Below are 22,361 nucleotides of genomic sequence, written 5' to 3' on the forward strand. Positions count from 1 at the left end.
AAATCTCCTTTTCAATGTTGATCAGGCAGTGGCTCAGAGCTTAAAGCCATAGAGAGTTAACTGGCATACCCACATGGGAAGGTGCTGCCCAGCCCACCTCCGTTGCTGAAATACTCAGCTGCCATTGCTGAGCTTCGAAGAGTCCCGTTACCGCAGAATGAAGAACTTTTGGGGCATCTTTAAATTGACCGAGTCTTGTGTTCTTACATGTCTTAATCTCACTGGAAGCATTCTGGATACCTGTTTGGATCGATGCCCTTCAGGAATCTGGGGGAAAACATTCCCACTGTCGGCTCTGCTAAATTAAGCAGAAGAAAATGATTGTGATCTTCTACCTGACTGCCTTTAAAATACTACTCCCACGGACTTCTTGCAGCGATTACCCTGTTAAACTGTAGCATTTGTGATTCTCTCTAAGAAAGAACTCCGATGTAAAGACTGAGCCAGGGACTCTGCAGTGTTGGAAGTGCAGAGTACTCCCAGCTTTGGCAGCCTTCAGCACCCTGCCCACCCAAATGACAGCTAGTAAAAAAGCTGGGTATCTTCCATTTTTGGCTAATAGCGACCTGGGAGTGATGCTCCTGTTCCTGATGACTTTCTTTTGCAATTCCCTTGGATAGATAGAGCTAGAAAGGTTGCTTTCATTTGTATATATTCGGAGGTCTGGTGACCTGATTCTCATTTGCACCGAGTGAAGAATTCCCTGGCCTCACATTTCTTTCATGAAGAGTAGTGGAAACAAACATTTCCATGAGTGACCATAATGATATTTTCCTTGCTATTTTGGCGTCAGTTACTGTATTCCATTCTGATCTAATTTGTGGCATTTCCTCCTCATATTTGTTGTTTTATATTATATATTTAAATATGATGTATCCATAATATAGAAAATATGTTCTATACTTCTGAGCACATTTACACAAAGGCTAATTCTTATGCTGTAATTTGAAAAACATGAATCAAAAACAAAAATTAAAAGGAACAACTGCCTTAAACTTATTTAAGGTAATGGCATACTTTCAGGAAAAACAACAGTGTATGCATTTTCATACCAAGTCAAATGTACCCTGGAAGAAGATCTGGATATTAATATTCACTTATTTTAAAATCCATGATATATCATAACTTAAACAGAATGAGGTAATCAATCTTTATATGGTTATATAAATAAAACAAACTACTTAATTTGTTTTCAGTTACAAAGACCTGGACTCCTAACAGGAATCAAGTGCATTTGTGAATTTATGTAACAAACATATCACTAGCAACACCAAATTACATCTCAATCAATGTTAAAAGGCATCTGACATTTCCCTTTGATTTATGGATTAACCTTTACAGTTAATACAGTCTAGCATTTATTGTTTTCATCAGTTTGTGGTTTGGTAGCAACCCCAGAGTTCATTGCAGGGAACTGACTAAATTAATAGCTTTTCCCACCATGATCAAACAACTAATGAAAAAGGTCTATTTTGCACAGCTGGTGGATGCTAATATTTAAACAAACAAAACAAACCTTTATGAAGGACAAATGAGTCTTGGGTCCTGATTCTGCTCAGTAAAGTTATTTATCTTGGGAAACCGAGGTGCACCTATTGACTGGGGTTAAACCTGGCTAAAATGTAATGTATTATAACCAAAGTGACATGAAAGCACTCCCAAAGCGGCAGCCAGAGGAATACATTTCATTTCAGGATCAATTTGCAGGCAAAAAATAGAAAGTTTGCATACCTCATTGTCTGACATGTTCTCTCTTTGGCATGGAAAAGATTGGGAAAAAAAAAATTACAGGTAGTTTTGCCAAGTTCTGCTCTCATTAATATTGTTCAGATGCTGAGGGATTACGTATTAGAATGACAAAGCATTAAGCAATTATCTGCATCACTTTGTGGAAATAATTCAAATACAAATGAGCTTTCTTGAACAAAGCATAACACTGCCATAAAATAACCAAGCTAGTCCTCCAAGTTACCCTGATTGAGGACTAATTATTTTAAAAAGAAAAACATTATGCAACTTAAACTGATTTTAGTGATGAAAAGTCAGTTAACTGGGGACTTTTCATTTCAAGCATTACTTTACACACATGTAATCAACATGAAATTCCCATTAACTTTTGTATTGCAAGCAAAAGGGGATTAGCACCTGGTTGAGTATAACACAGTCTGGCTCCACATAAGCCACGGAGAAGATATGACAGGCTTGCCCAACTGTCAGATACACTCAGCTTCTACTTTGTCATGATCAAAGATAAACTGAGACTAAGAGCTTTGAGAAAATTGACAGATTTGGTTACATTTGTACAACTCTTTTGAATTTCTCTTATTCTTGTCCTAGATGCCTCATGGTAGCAGTGAAATTTCCACTCTGTCCCATTTGGAGGAAGGAAAAATTCACTAAGGAACGTCACTGTCATCGTATTTTGGCATGTCTGCTTCCTCACTCTCTTAAATATTCATTTTTCTTAAGGTTCACAGAAGTTTTCCGAGCCTTAAAAGTCAGGGTTCATTATAGCTAAGCTTTTGGTTGAATTGCAAACATCTGGCATTGCAAAGAGACAGAAAGTCCTACGCTGCATCCTTATTATAGCTTAGAGTGGCCCCAACAGATGCTACCTTACACCTTCAGCAGTGGCTGCAGGTGGAGGATCTCTGTAATTACAGTGCAGTTTTATCTGTTTTATTCACACTCACAGCTAGTTTTTGCTGCGGCTTAGTCATACATGCAAAGCCCCAGGGACTTCTGAAGGACGGAGGAGGGCAGAGCTCATTAGTAAAAGCTCTTTTCTCACAAGTCACACAAGCAAGTAAAAAAAACCAAAAACCAAACCCAAACAACTTTCCCACTTCTGCTGAACTTTTCTTCTGAAAAGGTTGGCCTGTCGAGAAGCCACGATCCATGACAATCCACTTTTTCTCAGCCTCTACATAACGGATGGCCATGGATCATTACCTCAGGATGGCACCAAGACTAGGTTTGTAGCAAATGCTGAGTAACGAGCTTGTTTTGGCCTGGGAAATTTCTCTGAAGGCAAAATCAAAGCTCTCTTCTTGTCGAGCCTGTATAATTGGGATATTGAATACTAGTCCCCTCTGAATAGGGTTGGGAATATCACAAGAAGAGCCAAGCTGGATTCTCCAGGGCATCTTGTATCCATGGAGCATCCACTATGGCAAAATTATTTTAAGCTCCTGCCTGGGTTCCTTGGATTTGAACAAATATCCTGGCATTATAGAGATCCTTTGAAGAGAGTGGTTCGATAACTCGTTGCAATACCATCATTGCCAATGCTAGAGACTCCTCTTGAAATTATAGGGGTTCTCTGCTCGTTTTTGCTGCCAGTAGAAGGGGTTTTGTTTGTGGGCATTTTTGGAAAGAACTGGCTGTAAAATGCTTCTGCTTGCTATAACAGCACAATGTTTGCCGGTGCAGGTGGCAGTGTGAGTTAATATGTGATGTGAGTCGGAAAGTTTCTTTCATTTAGCTGCAGACATGCTTTACCTCATCTTGAAAATGAGGAACAAGAAGATTATTTAAAAAAAGCAACAACATTTCCAAGCCTTGTAACCTGATCTCAGTTCTCTTTGTATGTTTTTGTGTTCTTAAAATTCCCGCTCCTGGAGTCACGTGAAAGTGGAAGAGCTGGTAGTTTTTATACATTTATGCACGAGTCAGTCCTCTGCAAAACTGATCTGTGGCAACTGGTCAGTGGCAGGATGCATGAAATGTTCAAGTACTAGAGAAGATTAAAGCAGAGGCAGGAAAGGTGACAGCAAATGAAGAGAATGTAGAAGGTCAATAACATAAGGTTGCTGATATAGCATGATTTTAACAAAATGCTTTGCAAAGGTGAACTCTCTGTACTGCCTTGCAAATGGGGGTGTGGAGAAACAGAGACATAAAACTACTTCCCCCAAGGCATTGCCCATGTTTGAGACAAAATAGACCTGAATCTCTGGAGCCAGAAGGCTTTCTTTTCAGGCTGTTCCATAGAAAAGGCTGAAATACAGAATCAAGCAAAATGTTTTCTTGGCCGTGGTTTAAAAAAGAAGTATAGAATTTCCTGCTATCTCGAACGAGCGCATTATAATCAGAGTATGGCTAAATCTAATAAAGGAGTCCATGTGCCACCACTAGCAATACTCCTTTTGTAATTGCCTCCAGCTATTGCTACTAGTAGTTCAGATTGCAATTTCCTTGTACCGTATGTCAATATTACTGGATCACAAGCGAGGAAACAGGAAGCCTGATAATCAATTTCAGTAGATATACAGTCATTTAGCTTGTGAATTCGGCAGTTGGAAAAATTTTAAACTTCAGCTCCAGTAATTGCAACCCAGAATTAAGACAGAGATATCAATTTCATATGTGCTGTACACACACCCACATGCCTGTAGAGCCCAGTACACAGAAAACTCACTTGCTAATAGGAATATTCCTTACAGGAATAAATTGCAGTTGGGTTTACAGCTCAGGTACAGTCTTTGCTCTCCAAATTCAGCTTATGCTGTTGGCTTGATATAAATGATTTAGATTCAGCCAGGATTAGGAGTAAAGAAAAAAGTTCCTATACATTAACATATATTCATTTCTTCTCTGAAATGTACGTCTGGTGTTAAGTAGCAAGCTACAGCTTTATGATGCTGTAGCACAGACCTGCCACAGTTATTCATTTTGTCTTACAAAACATCTGCTAAAAGAAGAACTGAGCCTCCTCTCAAATAAACATCTGTCAAACAAGGAGTGTTTTAGATGAGAGCGCTTCGTTACAGAATCTCTTCTGCCAGAGAGTGCCAGTGGACATACTGGTGGTACCCACACCTAGCTCCGCTGTCTGTCCCCATCACGGGCAAGGACAGTGCATGCACTACACAGCATGTGGGCAGCAAATGTCTCATGATGAGAAGATCCTATACTGTTTTCAACCATGCAAAACGTGCTACCATTATTCCCCCAAGGAACTCAGACCCAGGCACAAATTAGGCAGTGGTAGCCAAAGATGAGGTGGTCTGTTCCTCACACGTATTTCCCAGTGGCCCTATGTCCCTTCTGCTGTCACCTGATGGGAAGGGACACGGGTGAGAGCAGGCTGCTGGGAGTTGGGATTGCCTAGGAGCAGTTCATATGGCTTGTCCCCTCCATCCACTTCTGGGAGAGAAGTCAGGTGAGACCGGGCTAAGGGATGGTCTTTGAGGTATGCATGTCCTGGGTGGCAAAGATCGTCCCAGGTATGTTTATAAAACAACAAAGGAGACCATGCCTGTGGAAAATATGTGTTTCCCATCCCAGATACGAGGTTCCCGTAAAGGCAAGGGGGATGTTTTCTAGAAAATAGCTCCACCTCTGCCATGTCAAGGTAAGTGTGCATCAGCAGAGGATAGAGATACTTTGACATCAGTCCTTCCTTCGTGTAGCTGAGGTTGGAAGTCAGGCAGGTTCCCTGAGCCATCTGCTGCCCTGGGGGGCTGCTTGCCTTCCCCCTGCAGCCAGCCCTGATTTCAGCTCTTCCCCAGCGGCTCCCCCAAGCACGGGTGAGGACCAGCAGCTGGAAGAAGGACTGAATCAGCCCCCCCTCTCTTCTCCTGACCCTCCCGTCCTGGTCTGGTGTGGGAGCAGGCTGCTACTGCCTTTGGGTCATTTCTTCTCTGGTTGACAAGAAATTTGTCTTCTCTTCTCCCTCCTCAGCAAACCTAGCTGCGTGCTTCCCACCCGGTCTAGGCTTGTCTCGGTTTCATGCACCGGGAAGCAGAAAGAGCCAAGCTTCCTCTTGATGTCAGGATCAGAACCTAAACCGGATTAAAATGTTGGTGCTTGAATTTTAAAATGCTGTTTTCCATGACATGATTATGTGACCAACCTTTGTTTATTATAAATCTAATACCACAAGTTACAGTTCAATGAATTCACATTTTATTTGAAATTTTTGTCTGAAGTAGCCTAAAGCTCTTCAAGAAACAATTGCACAAAACCATATGAGAGCTGCTAATTTATAATCTGCAGCATCACAGCACAACTAGCATTTCATTTGGTTAAAAGGAAATGGTTACTTAAAACAACAAAGCAAACCATGTGTCCATAGTTTATATTAAATGCCCTTGGTATTTATTAGGGATACACAATGTATCATCTCGAAAATATTTATTTTCCTGTAATTTCAACAACAGCAAAACAAAATAGAAAGTAATACAGTGTCATCCCATTGCCAAGATGTAGCAGATCTTGAGACAGTTTCTTGTTGAAAGAAAATGTGAGATCCCAAGTCTCAATCCTAAGTATTAGCTTAGTGTAACTTGTTTATTTGAGTGTGTACACCAGCCCCGGATCAGAGGTGCTCTCAAAGAACATACAAACATTTTTGCACCAGGAGTCTCACCCCCGATGCCAACATCTGGTTCTGCTGCATTTGGCCCTTGGGCTTTGGGGAACTTCTTCCCTATTTGGATACATTTCCCATTGAATTCAGGAAGTATTTTGTCTGGCTGAAAGACAGAGCCAAAGAAACCTTTGGAAACTAGCTGCTATTTTGTCTTGAGAAGACACCAAGTAACTGCTAGAAGGTATTTAATTTTCTCTGCAGTCCACATGGCCTTTAATCTGATTAATCTCTGGTCCTGGCAACAGAAGATGAAGTTTTGGTCCCTTGAACCCAATGGCAAAACTCCCATTCATTTCATGAGAGTCAGGATTCAACCCATGGAGCCAGTCCCAGATGCTCCAATGCAAAACAATGTTATGGGCTGATTAGTACTGAAATGCCTCCCAGGGCTTGATAATTGCTCATATAGCCCTCAGCCTCGGAAAAGCTTGAGACAGATTAATCACAAAACACAGCTCATTGCACCTGTTATTTTCCACATTCTTTTTTATGGAAAGTACTGCTTCTTTTTCCCAGTCTCAGAGAGGCCATGCTGGAAGGAGAGGATGGCAGCAGAGGATGCTGGTTGCAGTCAATACTAGCACAGCGTAACGCCTTAAGGCAAAGAGGAGAAGACAGGGAGCAATTTTGTTGTAGGAATAAATATCTGTGGCATGAAACCTCAAAAAGGATTTTCAGCTAGAGCAGATCTTGCTTGGGACAGATGGCTAATGGTCAGTGGAGCCTTTGGGCTCAAGAGGAAAGTTGATTCTATCCTAATTTTTTTCCCAGACAAAGGAAAACATGACAGTGTTTTACCATTAGCAGCTATGGAAACTGCAGCTTCAGGGGGACAGTTAGATCCACAAACATGGGGCTGTAAGGGCAAGTGCTAGTAATAACAAAAGGGTTTTATGACTGAGGGAAAGAGTAGCATTCCTGTAGCTGTGCAAATTTCAGGAAGCCTAATTTTTTTAATTAGAACCACTGATATGACTATGAAAATTGAACAAACTTACAAGCCTACTAAGACTTCATCATGTCTTCAACAAAGACCTAAGAGGGAGCAGCTTTTGTGCAGAACAGTTAGTTTGTGGAGCCGTAGCAAAGAGAAAGCTGCACTGAGCTGCACCATACAGGCTGACAAGTCAAAAAGCATTTCAGTATCTTATTTCCAACCTGCTCAGAGCAAGACAAGAATAGTATGTGCCTAATGTAAACACTGATGGTGGAGACTGGCAGCTCAATTCTGGAGTGCAAAACTTTTTTCTGAAATACTCCAGCAGAACAACAACCCCCAAAAGATGAAAGGCTGTTCCTGTTGCTGCACACTGCCGACCCCTGCTATGAAGTGACAATGAACAGAGAGAGAAACACTCATGACAAAAAGAAAGTTGGTTGGGCTTATTGCAACTTCTAGTTTTCTTCTCTGACAGTACTCTGCAAGTGCTATTTTCAGTTTCATAGTTATGGTGAGAAACATGGTGTGTTTTGATTCCTAATTTAGCCTGTTTATCCTGAGAGATTCCAGGATCTTCATTTGAAAGATAAATTCAAACCTTGTTTTTCCTTTGCAGCGCACATTCCATAACAAAAACATTGCATGCCATACTTCATTACAGGGTTTGGAAGACCTTCATGACCATAAATTTAGGAACTTGTGGAACACAATGGACTTCAGGATGGAAACAAGCCAGTTGGCCTATCTGGTCAGGTCCATCCCTTCTGTTTGAATTAACAGCTGGATTTCACAGTGGGAGAAATCCGGCAGTTCTTTCTCAGGCAAAATTCTCACAGTTGGATTTGCCTCCAACCGTTGTAGCTAGGGTGGGAGGGAGCACAACTTACTTTGTTATTTTATGTTAGCTCTCTGGGTAAAAAAATTCCAGTGCAAGTTCCATAGGACTTGGACCTACCCTGTTCTTTAATTTAATGACCCTAAGTGCAATAAGAAAGACATTCCCAGTAAAACAGAGACGGAGGGTATGTACTAGGTTCTTTGTGCATTGCAGTGCATATGGTGCCCATGTTCTGGAGAAAGCAATTAGAAGCTGGATGCCAAGGCAAAATAAACAGGCAGGACCATTTGTTGCTCTGAGAATGCTATCTAGGACATGAGTTACTGGCACAGTTGGGCAGACTGCGTGAGTAGAGACGTTGGGTAAAACATGCAAAGTTCAGTTTCACATGTGCTATTTCAATTAAAAAAGTAATTGTACCAAAGTTAATGGAATTGCAAGGATTTACACCTGCACAGCAGGGAGGACAATGCACCCCAGAGAGGAGAGAGGCCGGCTGCAATGAGTAGAGCAGGATTTCCATGTCTTTGGTTTGGGATCTGAAGTGCTGATCACAGACAGGGATTTGTGTTACGCTCTCAGAGGTAAAGGTTAAAGCCCTGTTTTCTTAGGGGCATGCGGGCTAGGTTCCCTCTTTTGCCTGAGCTTGTGTGTGGTGGGACACTGGGGAGATGTTGCCCAGGATTTACAGTACAGAGACTTGATACGCAACCCCAAGGGCCCTTGCACTGTACCGTTCACAGAGTCCCAATCAGTTCTATACCACAGGAAGAAGTGTAGCAGAGATTTTTCCCCCAAGGCTTGTCCCATCAAACCCCTTCCCCTCTCAGTGTGTCCACTCTATGGGTAGAAAGTGGAAAGGACACACAAGATTTGGACCTGAACAGGCAATTGCTATCCAAAAGGAAAACCCTCTGCCAGAAAATTGTGCAAAAATCTCAATTCAGCTTTGAGGAAGCATGCAGATCGCTCTGCAAGGTAGCTGAGAACCAACTTGTTGCGCGGCTGAGGAAGGTTGTGGCAGCCCGAGCAACAAGATGGACAACAACAAAGCAAAGGCATGGGGAGAGCCAGCTCTCCAGGGTGGTTTGACCTTCAAATGCTCCTTGAACACAGCTTCTGTTTATACGGGGAGTTAATGGGTCTCAACTAATAAGATCTATCTGATTGGCAGAAAAACAGGGGAACTTGGCTTTACTGACAAAGAAAAGGTTTGTTTTCAGCTATCCTAATTTGCATTAACCCTCCCATAATGAGGAGAAGGTTCTGCTGAGGGACAAGTTCCCGTAGATGAGGTCAACCACTGGCCTGCATTGGGTGTTATCTGGCCTCTCTTCACTCATGGTGGGAAAACAAAGTGCTGCATCCTTGTCCAAGTACTTTGAATTTCATTCCGAGGCAGAGCATCATCTTGCTGTGCAAAAACCACTTCTGTGACACCAATGACAAAAGCCTAAGAAATTAAATCATTAGAAGTCAAATTGCTGCAGAATAACCTGGCGTAGCTCCATCAAAATCTTTGTTTTATCATGGGAAGCCTTCCTTTAAAAGGATAAGTAAACAAAACACCCTGGGGTCCCTCAGTGAGGCCGAGTCTAGCTTCTCCCCAGAAAGAAACCTTTCATCTTTCCTTTGCAAAGGTATTTATGATCCTAAAAGGAGAGGACAAAAGGCTTGCTCTCCCCCCGCCTTGCCCACCAGCCTGGCAGGGAGGAGCTGCTCTCCCACGCCTGCCTCCTGCCTCATCCCGGGCTTGGGACAGGCAGAGTCAACCCCCCCAAGGGAAGCACCTCTTTTGGGGGTAGGAAATCCGTGGCTCATTCTGGGTCTCTCTTTGCAGTCAGGAGGACCCCTCGGGATGAGGAATTGAGCCAAACACCAATACCTTTGCTCATTTTGGCTGCTGCGCACAGCCTAACCAGCCCAGTGATGGCCTTGGTGGGGTGCAGACCCCTGGCTTCAGCTCAGCTTTTAACCCGTGTACCAAACCAGCTGCAGCTGCAGAATATTCACTTGCTTCAACACAGAGCAAAGAAGGATGTTCCTGTGAGATTTTCTTTTTTCTTTCATTATGGCTTTATGTAAGTGGCTGACAGGCTGTGTTGGAGCTGAAGAAATAGCTCTAGACTCAGAGTGCAGGGATAAAAAGAAAAAAAACTAGACTTCTTCCCCCCTTCCCTGAGAAAAGGTAATTTACGTAAATTTATCCACGACCAGCATACGGCAATAGCTCACAACTTTGTTAATGGAAACCTGGTGATCCATAACACTTGTGTGGGAGACATTTGCTCGGGGGTAATACAATATTAATGTTAATATCAATGATCGATCAGAGGATTTGCAAGAAAGGCATAAAGTATTTAATTATAATTACATTGGGAATGGCTTTGTAATGGCTACGACATTTGAATAAGGTCACGTCTAGCCCTCACCCCTGTTATGTTGTTCTATATTAAATGCCATTCACTTTAAGTGCTGGAAACCTTTCTGGAGTCGTCAGAATATAATATACTGGGTAAATTGAAATATGTCCCTTCATTTTTTGAAATATGATTGATATCCTTTGCAAAACAAATGTTAACACCTATTTGTACACAAATTTCTTTGATTATATGTTAGGGAAACTCAGGTATGACTGTCTCTCCTAGCAGGCACTTTACTGTGAGCAAAGGACATGGCTATTTGTGAATATTAATTCATCTTACTGAAAATGGTTTTGGATCTCTGCTGTAAATCCACCTGGGTGTATTTCTGCCTTTCCTAATACATTTATCCTATATTGCTTAGTAGCCATAACTGTATCTCCGTTAGCCTCAGCAGCCCACTGTGTTCACCTGGGTGAGGTGTATGCTTAGTAGGAACTTTCGCTGTCATTGAGTTACCTTTTGCTAACAGCATTAACAAAGAACACATAGTAAGAATCATATTTGCACATTTCACAGCAAAAAATATATATTTCAAATATACTGCAGATGTGTACTATCAGCCTAACAGCAGCATTGCCATGTTTAAAACAATCAAGAAAAAATCTGCATATAAAGCATGAATATATAAATGTAGGGAGGATCCTAGAGGTGCACACATACCAACGCACATGTGAGTGCATGCATACATTGAGTACTAAATGAGGACATGCTCTTCCCACATCTATTTACTACTGAACATAAATACTAAAGGAGCAAATCCTTGTCCCTCTTCAAATGAGAATCCACCTGCCCAGTGACCCCAGAGGTTTTCTTCTTTTTCTAACATCAATGTAAACAGCAGATCAATCAGGTCTAATGAGTCAAATTTTGCTTTCAGATAATTGCCCAGCATAAGCATCGATTCACAGAGAATGGAAAGCTCCCATCTGAAGGCAAAATTTGGTCACAAGAAATCATCCCTTCAAAGTTTGGAAGACATGCAGTGATGTAACTGACATGATTTTCCATTTTGTCTATTTTGAAGAAGAAGCAAAGACTTTTGCATGCTATGGAAATGCCTGAAGATAGCAAGTTTTATAGTTTTCCAAAAAATGAGCATTTATTACCAACCAGTGTGAAATACCACTGATGGTAAATTTTAAGTATATGGCAGGAGTTTCAGCATCATGACAACATACATCATGCATTTTTACAACATATAAGTGCAGTGATATTGCTCCCTTTCTCAATAACAATATATAAGAATATATAGTATAAATGTACAGTATATATTAGACACAATGTAAAATAACTTAGTGAAATGTCAAAGCTTCTGCATAAAAATTCAAGTCATGCCTGAGCATACCTCTAGCACAATTTTGCTTAATCTTATCTCATATACCTTCATTTACCTTTAGTTCATGTTGCAAAGATAATTTTACCTCTCTGTATATAATTGCTTAAAACCACCAGAATCCTTGTCTTTTTTTTCTATTATCTGCGGTAGGTGAAGATTGTAGTAGCCAAGCCAAAACCAAGATTTTGTGGAGTCTTTACTAATGCTGCCCAAGGTACTGGGAAGCAATTCATTGTGAACAAGTTGTATAAAAGCAAGTTCTTAAATGCTCGTTACAGTTCATCATTGTCCATCAGGTTCTGTTCTGAAATACCCGACCACAGGTAAATGGTAATGAAACGGCTTTCTTTAGAAATGGAGCTCATGATCTAACATTGCTATCTGTAAATTATAAATCTCACCAGCTTTGCTGAAATCATATCAAGTACTACTTTGGTAATTGCTTCCAAGAAGGATCAATAAAAATCTATTTAATAGGAATATACAACTTGTCTCAAAGCAGGTAGGTAGAATTTTGGCTTTGGTCAACACTGGATACAGCTTCTTGCAAAGCTGGGTGTCCCTTCACACTTGCTAAATGAAATATATTCAAGGACTTTCCTGCAGCATCTCAGGAAGCTTTCTGATAGTACAAGGGGAGAGGGTTATTTTTTTTTAAACCAAGGCATTAAGAGGCCCTGTGCCTCTGTCACATTACCCATCAAAGTCAACCAGAGTTCAACAGCCTTGCAATTAGCTTTCTTGGAATTATTTTGAATACAACTTCACTTCAACAGTTTAAACAACTCTGCCCTGAATATCAACAAAAATATACTTTAAAAACATTAATAACTACATTTTCTAATTAATGATGAATTAAAGCTGCACAACAGTTTGAAACATGACGTTAAAATAAAAAATAAGGGAAGACAGAGTGATTTTCTGTGATTCCTTTTAAGAAAACTAAGCCCCCCCCCCCCGCTCCCCTTACATTCTCAGCCAGTGTAAGTCGACAGAATTACACTGTTTTAGATCAGCTTAAGTTCTGACCTATATACTTCAGTGGAATTAATCCTAATTTCCACCAGTGTAAGTGGAATCAAATTCACTTTGTCTTTAATAAAGCAACGGGTGATAAGCAAGTCTCTTTTCTGTCAGATTCTGCTTGAGAAAGGAAATTTTTTTGTGGTGTTAAATGATGTCCATAACAGTTAAGAAAACAAAGCTAGAATTTCATGAATTTCAGCGTAGTGAAAACCGATATTGGTAATTGTTATTTATGCTTTAATCTTAGCGAAGTTCTTTGGGTACAGACAGAGTATCAGCTCGTGAATCGGAAACCCTTTCTGAGTACTGCTCAGGAAGCAAACGAGGAGGCAGGCGCCTGAATTTCAGTGACATGAAGCTGCTGAATACACTGCAACTCAGATTATGTTACCACGAATAAATAACGTCACATTGTCCAGAACTGGAGATTAATTTGCTGGGCCTCCAGGAGATGATATTTATTTTCTTGCCTATTATATTGAGATCTCACGACAGGCAAAGGGTCAGGGGCTGAGAGGATGTAATCGATGCTGAATTTAATTTCAGAATCTGATTTTGCTAAGGAGGAATTGCTTAGGCTTTGCCTGTTGGTCACGCTGTTTGGAGCAAACCCACGAGGCTCCAGCAGTCTTGGGCCTGATTCAGTTCTTTCGTGTTTACTTTCAGAAGAAGAAATGTTGTTTAAAGCGGAGTCCATAGAAGACATATCGGGGGATGAAGGACTTTTCCCTCTGCTTGGTCTCTGCTCCTTATGTTCCCTTTTCACGTTCCTCCTCCTCCGTCTTCGCCTGTAATTCCCGTTTTCAAAGAGATCCAGCATGGATTCGCATCCCGTTGCAAAGCTCCAATAGTTTCCTTTCCCCTTCTCATTCCCTTCTGTTCTGGGAACCTGTATTTATTTAAAGGCAGTTCAGTATTTGTATGTGTTACAGATGCTGCTGCTTAACATCTGCATTCATTTACTTTCAAGAATGGTGTAAACACATATGACAAGACTTTTAAGCCTATTCTCTTTCATTATACCAATAGGATGTAAACTCCATCCTCTTCAATTTGTTATCTATTAGCACGCATCAGACAAGGATATACTCTGTATCTCTATAACTGACAACTCAAAGAGATTTTAAGTGATTCGCAGCTCAGCTGTTAGTTTCCCTTCTTTCTCAGTGATGAGATTATTACTGCATATATGTTTTTTTAGCCATGCACAGTGTGTATGTAAACATACAGTTAGTGATCTTACCTTTACAAAACAACTGTTAAGCGATAAGTTATGTCGGATGGAGTTCTGCCAGGCTCTTTGATTTGATCTGTAGTAAGGAAATTTCTTCATTATAAAGTCATAAATGCCAGAGAGGGTGACTTTATTTGAAGGGCTTTGCTGGATGGCCATTGCAATTAAGGCAATGTAGCTGAAAAAAGGAAAACTTGCTGTTATACCATCGCCTAACATACTCAGGTTTTAGGACCACATGGGTGTATCTGTGCCTATATCCTGCTTCCAAAAGTTCTCCCAGTGGATCTGCGCCCTGACCCGAGACATCCCAGGGATAAGTCCTGAGCGTGGTTGCTGCCTCTCTGCCCCAAGCCCCCGGGGTGATACTCAGGCGTTACTTCCAGGCAATTGAGTCCCGACCGGGCTGTTTGCCCCGGTGCTCAGCACAGAGTGCTTAGATACAGGAGGATTACAGAAAGATCACCCACCTCTCAAACCCCATCAGAAAAGTTTCCCTGAGCTGGAAGGCTGCAGTGAGACAGACCAGGCTCAGAGACACTGTCACTGGAGACCTTGCCTGCTCGTGGCAAGGACCTTAGGTGCCCCTGTGAACATTTACACCTCGCATCTTCCCACCACACCGGGGATTATCGGCATCCGTTTCACCCATTGGCATGTTGCACATTTAATTCCCCTTCTCCCAGGGCTCCTGGAGGTCGGAGGAGACCATCTGAGGTCTGGTGGCTCAACGGCATGCCAGAGTTGCTGTGACCCCGCACAGGAGAAAACAAATCATGAACGCTTCAAACAGGGAGACGGGGGGAAATCTGCCTGCTGCGGTGCCTGCACCGGGGCCAGACCCACCACCCACACCTGGGGAGAGGTCCCACACTCCCCCAGGAGCTGTGATCCCACCATCCCAGAGCTCAGAAACCTCCCCAGAGATGGGGAGACTTGGAAAAACTTCATCTTACCTGTACGCCGGTCTGGTGAATTTTTTCTCTTCGTCAGAACTACAGGTAGGATAATCATCCCCATCATAATTAAAGCAGTTATAGGGGTACTGCGTGTTGTCAAACATCGTCCTGCTCCTTGCTCAGCTCCTGTGGAGTGAGAGAGATGGAGTGATGTTTCTCAGAGCTTGGACTCCCTCCTCCCTTCTTCCCTCCCCTCTGTCTGTCTCGTTGCCTCTCTCCCCCCTCCTCACGCTCCCTCTCCTCTGTGCACACATACTCTCCGTGATGGGGTGGGGATTGTTTTTGCAATTCTCGTGTCCCAGACAGCCCGTCTGTTAGGATATTATTTTTTTTGGGGGGTGGGGGGGGATGTTATTGTTGTTATTGCTGTTGCCTCTGATGGGGTGGCGGAGCCAGGCGGCTGGTGACTGATGGAGCTGGTGAATTGGGGTGAACCTTTGAACCGGGGTGTGCACCGCCAGTAGCTCCGCTCAGCTCGCTGGGTGGTCTGGGCTGGAGAGGGGCCAGCGCTCCCCCTGTCACATCCACAACGTGACAAAAGCAAACAGCATGATGTTAATAAATCATGCTTCAAGGTCTCTACTTGGAAATTAAACTTTGAGAACAGAGTGCAGCTCCCCCCCCAGCCCCCGAGTCCTCCCCCTTTGTATTTTTCTCTCCCCAGCGAAGCAGGGTGGCTTTCTTATTTATTTATTTTTAGAAACCCGACGTACAATAAACAGACGTTCCAGGCAGTAACGCACGCTTGTCCTGATCTGCAATCTATAATACAGTATAATAGACATAAATTATATTTCCATGACTAAAGGAAAATGTGTATGTTCAAAGAAAGTAGAACAGAGGGATATGAGGGACTACTGTCAAGCAGGAAAGTAAAAGGAAAATAGCTGTAGGCAGGAGAGCTGCCTGTGTGGGCTTTGATCTGAAGGATGAATTAGACTAATAGCCCTGTGTGTTGGCATCCAATACTGTAACAATTTAATAGTTTTTCAATGCTTTGGAGTGTTTTCCAACAAGTGATGTAAACCAAAGGCATCACGCACTGTTTCAGGGGGGACTAAAAAGGTGTATGGCACATGATAATTAAATTATTTGAAGACAGCTCTGTCCCAGGAACTAGCCCCAGGAGGAAATGGGTATTGGAAAAGAGAAAGCAAATTGGTGTGCAGAGAGTTACCTGGATGGAAATATAAAAGCAGAACCACTAGCAATGCAACTTTTGTTTTCTATAGCATCTTTCATACAAAGTATGTCCCCAAACCCCTTTTGGAGTTAAAGGATACAATTAGGGGAAAATTCATCCGAGTGATACAGAGCCCTTGAAAGTGATGCTTAAGTGGCTCCTCCAGTTTTGATATAGATGGACATAAGAAAGCTTTTTCTGTGGAATATAACAATACATTATAGCAGGGAGTAGGGGGAAATATGTGGCATGAAAAAATAGATACAAGAGGTGTTTTCTTAGGAATATGAAGCCAGAGCAGGTACCCAAAATAAAAAATTATCTCCACTCTAAAATACATCAATAGGCATATGCATGAGGCATCCACTGCAGAGGAGGTCTTAATACAAAGGGTCAGCTACTGCTGCCTAAGGCATTAGCAGGGCTTTAATATTGAGTAAGATAGAGCAGATTCAGTGGTGGAGAATGAAATATATAATGTCTGATCTTCATTCATACTCTGTCCAGCTGGACTAGAAGGTTTAAAGCAAAGAAGAAGCTGGGCCACAGACTTGGAAAAATTTTCCCTCACCAAAACCCATGAATCTTGAGCCACAAGTAAATGCCTACTTTGATTTTTAGCAGCGGCTCTTCTCTTTGGAGGTATTTTCTCTCACTGAAATTCCAGTTATTCAAACAGTCTTGCTTCTGATCTATGACAATTTTTAAAAAGCAGAACTGGGTTGGTTGACTCTGATTTTACAGAACCTGTTAGCGCTCTTTTTTCAGTTCTTCATATTCTATTTATGAAAATTGCCTCGCTAAGAAAGTCGGACAATACACTTTGACCAAAATCCTCACATATTTACTGGCAGTATATAATAGCTAAAGTTTTCTCTAACAGGAATTAGAGCAAATAATTGTAGTGTCATACTTTTAGTAATGCTATTTACCTCAGTTCCTGTATTTTCTTGCTGTGGTGAGTGTAATCAGCTCGCCCATGTCTAGCACATCTATAACGTGCATTACAGCTGGTGGTTAGCTCTCCTCTCTATGCAAGAGCTCATGGCTGCTGTATTCCTCACCCATTTCAGTGGAAAATAACACTTAGATTAAATTTCCATCTCAGCAGATGGTTTGTCAGACTAAATTCAGCAAATGGGGGTGGGTCATAACAACCAGTGCTGGTGTCCTTGAACAGCATCTCAGGGGTGAGTGGGACCATGGGTGGGTGCAGGGGCAGCTTGGCAAGATACATGGGAAACTCCCACCATTGCCATTTGTGTAACACATAATCTGTGGATAAATATTATTATTTCCTGATAGCCAGCAGTGGGCTGGAGGATTTAGTTTCTGCCTCTGTAAATATCACTAAATTCACCTGCTGCAAATTCATATAGACCATGAGAAGAATGCAGACCATTTTTGAATTCTAGATGATCAGAAACAAATTATATATTATCTCTCATAAACTTGCTTCTGAAATCCAGATATGTAAAACTGGCTGAGTATTTCTCAAGGTATACTTTTAAAGCCTGCATACTGATATTTTATCCCCAAGTGAATGTTTATGGTCCAGTTATAACCCTTGAAAATAATATTCATAAAGAAATGCTAATACCCTCTTATATGTACCGTGGTGGGGCTAGCAGGTGTCATGCTTATGGTGGCAAAACATGTTGTACAATAGCTTTTTCCTAGCATCTGTGCAGCCATTATAGTTTAACTAGAGTAACTATAACTCATCCTTGTCATTATCATAAAAGCATAATTTTGCCAGGCTAGTGTTTTCTTACGTTGTATATTTTCAGAAGACAAAGTTGTAAACCATTTGATTTGAGATTGTAAATAGGCAATAAAAATGCTGCGAAAGATTTGCCTATTTTTTTAACATTGATATTAAAAAGTTATTTGCAATTTTTGTAATTATGACACAGATTTTGAAAACTGTACATGAAATTCAGACTGGTCATAAATCCAAACAGGGATGAATTACAGGTCATTATAGCTCCTTGGAATAACAGTGGGTACCTCGGTGTGTAGGACTGCACGCTGATAACCCAGTCCTCTTACTGGTGTAGACTGGAGTTTCCCAGCAGCACAGCTTCTCCTGCTCTCTCTCACTGACTTGGGAGCCAGAGCTGGCTGCAGTTTAGGACTTTATCCCAAACCTTTTAAATTTATCATAGAATCGCAGAATTATTTGGGTCAGAGGGGACCTTTTAAAGACCATCTAGTCCAACCCCTACCCCCCTGCCATGGGCAGGGATACCTTTCACTAGATCAGGTTGCCCACAACCCCATCCAACCTTACCTTGAACATTTCCAGGGATGGGGCATCCACAACTTCTCTGGGAAACCTGTTCCAGTGCCTCACCACCCTCATAGTAAAGGATTTCTTCTTTATATTCAATCTAAATCTACCCTCTTTTGGTTTAAATCAGTGGAAACAAGTGGTGGCCTTCAGCAGGCTTTGGATCACTCAACGGTAGTCTATATCACCAGTAAACTGCTTTCTTTTTAGTACAAGATCCGTAGCTCTGGCAAACAAAGAAGAGGATGGGGAAGTGAAGGTGGTGGTACTTACTTTCCCAGTTGCTTTGATATGGGATAAGGAGGAGAGTTCCCCAGACTTGGCTGGGTATTTGGCTGCAATGGCACCTGATTGAATTGCTTTCCCTTCTGCTTCTCTTTTGTGTTCATACGTAGAACTTCATGGAAATACAATTTGCACCACAATTTGTGGTTTTCTGTTGGAGCTCAGTGAGAATTGTTTATATTTCCTAGCTAGGGGATTATTTGGAGAAGCATTCTTCATCTGCATGCCTTCTTGCTGCAGCAGTGTAAAACTCACGCATAAAACACAGCATGAGTTTCTACTGAAACAGGAATGTGGATAAGGAACAGCCAATAACAATTCATCACATTAGAGGCGGTAAATAAGAGAGCAAGTACATAAACTAGCTCAGACATATTATCCCTGCCCTAGCTAGATATGGAGATTCACAAGGCATATGTGAAAATCCATTTCTGGAGATGCTCAGTGTGTTTTAGTAGTGAAAAACAGGAAAAGAAGCGTTTTCAGGGTGAAAAGACATTTCTCCTATCTGGGTTGTGACTATTGGTCAAAAAATGGTTTTTTTTCCAGAAATTCCAGCTGGCCACGCTGAGGGCTTTGCACAGTCTTGTGAAGATCTGTGACCACATTGTCACCAGGATGGACTGTGTTTCCCTTTGGGCCAGGGAGGAGTTTAGACGGTACTTTCTTATCTGCTTGGCGTGCAGATGTGGTACCCCACTTCATCACTCTCCAATGCAATGGACTGTTCTTTTTTCTAACATTATCTACCTTTCCCAGAGAACAGCAAATCCTTTTCTAGCGAGAAGCTCTCAAACAAGTGAAGTGACAACCACCGAGTGGGCAAGAAGCCAGGAGCTGTGGAGAAAGCCTGCAGGTCTGTGACACCAGCTCCTGAGAGCACTGGGTTTCCTGGTGGAGATGCTCACACTGACATTCGAGGGTTGACTGCGAGTAATATCACACAAATTAGCACTCCAATATATTATTTCTCCTTTGTTCCCATGAGGTCATGACTTCAAAGACAGTGGAGGGAGAACATGGACAGGTCTCTAGCTTTTAGCCATTTATTAAGTGAAATTCTTGAATTTGTTTTTACTCATTTTCTACTTAAAACCAAAAGTGATGGAAAGAGATTTTAAAAGCTTTACAAATATATATAAAAAAAATTCAGTTTAGGTTGGACAGAATGGTTTGGGTTCACCTAAAAAGATTTTCAAAATTTCACATTCTGTCCTTGGTTTGCCCAGCACCTTTCTGCAGGAGGGATGCTGGCAGTTAAAAGGACACATCCCCACTTCTTTATTTGATACGAATACATGAAGCAGATGTTCAGAGTTTGCCTGCTTGTGATTTGGTATTCTTCTCCTTCTCAGCAGTACAAAATTACATCCTTCTCTCTCACTTCTCAGATAGATGGGATAAAACGCAGTAGAGATATGCAAGGTTCACAGGAGACCTGTCCTTCATGTTGGTGGGATTGTTCCTCCCCAAGCCGTGAAAGTCTCTGGAATCACTGATCCATGAGGCTTTTGGAGACAAGTAGGAAGAGCTGGAGGGTTTGAAGAGGGGATAAATCGAGAGGTGATGCCTATTCTTTGCCACATAGTGCACCTCTAGGTCTGGTACAACAATCATGCCTTGATTCGGTCTACACTTGTTTACCAAAAACGGACATTATCTTGGCAGCTGCCATACCTCATCCATCTTTGGTCATTTCTCATTTTAGCTGTGTACAAAATCATTTGGCTATAGGCCTCACTTCATACATTGTTTGAATTCTGCGCCAGACACAGCTAATAACTCGGGCCAGGAAACTTGTTCCAGATGTTAATTAACTCCCTCTGCATTAACTGGAATCACACAATTAAGGCCTGATTATTTATAAAACCATTTTGTCGAGAGAATTAGGAGAATGAACACAAACATCCTGGCTCACACTTTCACACAAATGTCCATGTGCTGTTAAACTGTGGAAATTGGCACAAGTTGTCCCACACATTTATTTTCAGCCATCATAATTATTCCAGAGGAGAAAGGACAACAGTCAGCCAGGCGTGGAGGAGCAACGCTGAAGCAAAGAAGCTAATTCCCAGCCGAGCTAAGGTCTACTGTTGTGGCACCAACAGGCCTCAGAGATGCCTATCAAATATCCCATAGGCAAAGCGGCTCTCCTACTGCCGTAAAGCTAAATGACAGAGCAGCCTCATTTTACCCAGTCATAAATTGCAACATTTACAAGTTGGTAGCTACTCAGGGGCTGGAGGGCCTGCCCAGTGTCTATGGTGCTTTGTCTGCTCTCTACCACACGTTCCTTGGTTTAAGGGATTTTTGGGACGTCACACAAACACTTGACGGATCCACGACACAGCAAATTCAAACCAGTTCAAACATGTCTCTCCCATCTGCCTTGCACACAGCTCAGAGTCAGCAAATCAGGGACTTTTTATTATCTGATATTGCAAAATGGACAAATACAAGGCAAGCAAATACAAGGTGCAAGCAAGCTTTGCCCAAGCTGGCTGGACGCACGTGGTCCCGTAAGTGCAAAGGTAACTGCCCCATGGTGATGCAGGTCACCAACTTCTTGACGGATGAGGAGGTGGGCTCTGAGCTGCTGGAGCACATGCACAGCTTGTCTACATGTTGTCTGTGTCTCCAACCACCAGAGATGGTCACTGTGAAAAGCTGTGGCCCTCCAGGGACTGTTTGAATCAAGTCTGAATCAAGGGGCCATTTGAATCAAGAATCCCCTAACTCCTGAATCCTCCCTGTCCTGGTTTCAGCTGGGATAGAGTTAATTTTCTTCCTAGCAGCTGGTATAGTGTTATGTTTTGGATTTAGTATGAGAAAAATATTGATAACACACTGATGTTTTCAGTTGTTGCTAAGTCGTGTTTATACTAAGTCAAGGATTTTTCAGCTTCTCATGCCCAGCCAGTGAGGAGGCTGGAGGGGCACAAGAAGTTGGGAGGGGACACAGCCAGGACAGCTGACCCAAACTGGCCAAAGGGGTGTTCTATACCATGTGATGTCATGCCCAGTATATAAACTGGGGGAGTTGGCTGAGGCGGTGGATCACTGCTCAGGAACTAGCTGGGCATCAGCTGGCAAGTGGTGAGCAATTGCATTGTGCATCCCTTGTTTTGTATATTCCAATGCTTTTATTATTATTATTGTTATTATTATCATTATTATTTTTTTCCTTTCTGTTCTATTAAACTGTTCTTAACCCACGAGTTTTACTTTTTTCCCCAATTCTCTCCCCCATCCCACCGGGTGGGGGGGAAGTGAGTGAGCGGCTGCATGGTGCCTAGCTGCTGGCTGGGGTTAAACCACAATGCTCCCTTGGACAAGCCTGTGAGGTTTAGTGGTGTGTATTGAGCTGGGACCCACAGCTGTAGGGCACAGGCAGGCTGAGCAGCTGGTGGTCACTTACTGCCTCTTTGTGCACCCTGTTGGCACCTTTAGTATTACAAATCCTGC

General features: G+C 42.2%; 1 protein-coding gene across 2 annotated transcripts; it reads right to left on the minus strand.

Annotated features, from left to right (window-relative positions):
- Nucleotides 1-11,088: 11,088 nt before the first annotated feature.
- FOXL3 (forkhead box L3) lies at nucleotides 11,089-15,341 on the minus strand. Of its 2 annotated transcripts, none has more exons than XM_052773355.1 (3): nucleotides 15,133-15,341; nucleotides 14,186-14,252; nucleotides 11,089-13,831 (listed from the first exon to the last, which is right to left on the minus strand). In XM_052773355.1, the coding sequence occupies exons 1-3, from the start codon at nucleotides 15,237-15,239 to the stop codon at nucleotides 13,349-13,351; spliced, it is 657 nt and encodes a 218-aa protein (XP_052629315.1). In that variant the 5' UTR covers nucleotides 15,240-15,341; the 3' UTR covers nucleotides 11,089-13,348. The 2 variants fall into 2 exon arrangements, with proteins under 2 accessions (XP_052629315.1, XP_052629313.1); XM_052773353.1 differs by having other exon boundaries at nucleotides 14,186-14,354; nucleotides 15,133-15,340.
- Nucleotides 15,342-22,361: the final 7,020 nt, after the last annotated feature.

The sequence above is a fragment of the Harpia harpyja genome, chromosome 21 (assembly GCF_026419915.1).
Source record: "Harpia harpyja isolate bHarHar1 chromosome 21, bHarHar1 primary haplotype, whole genome shotgun sequence".
Taxonomy (NCBI): Eukaryota; Metazoa; Chordata; class Aves; order Accipitriformes; family Accipitridae; genus Harpia; species Harpia harpyja.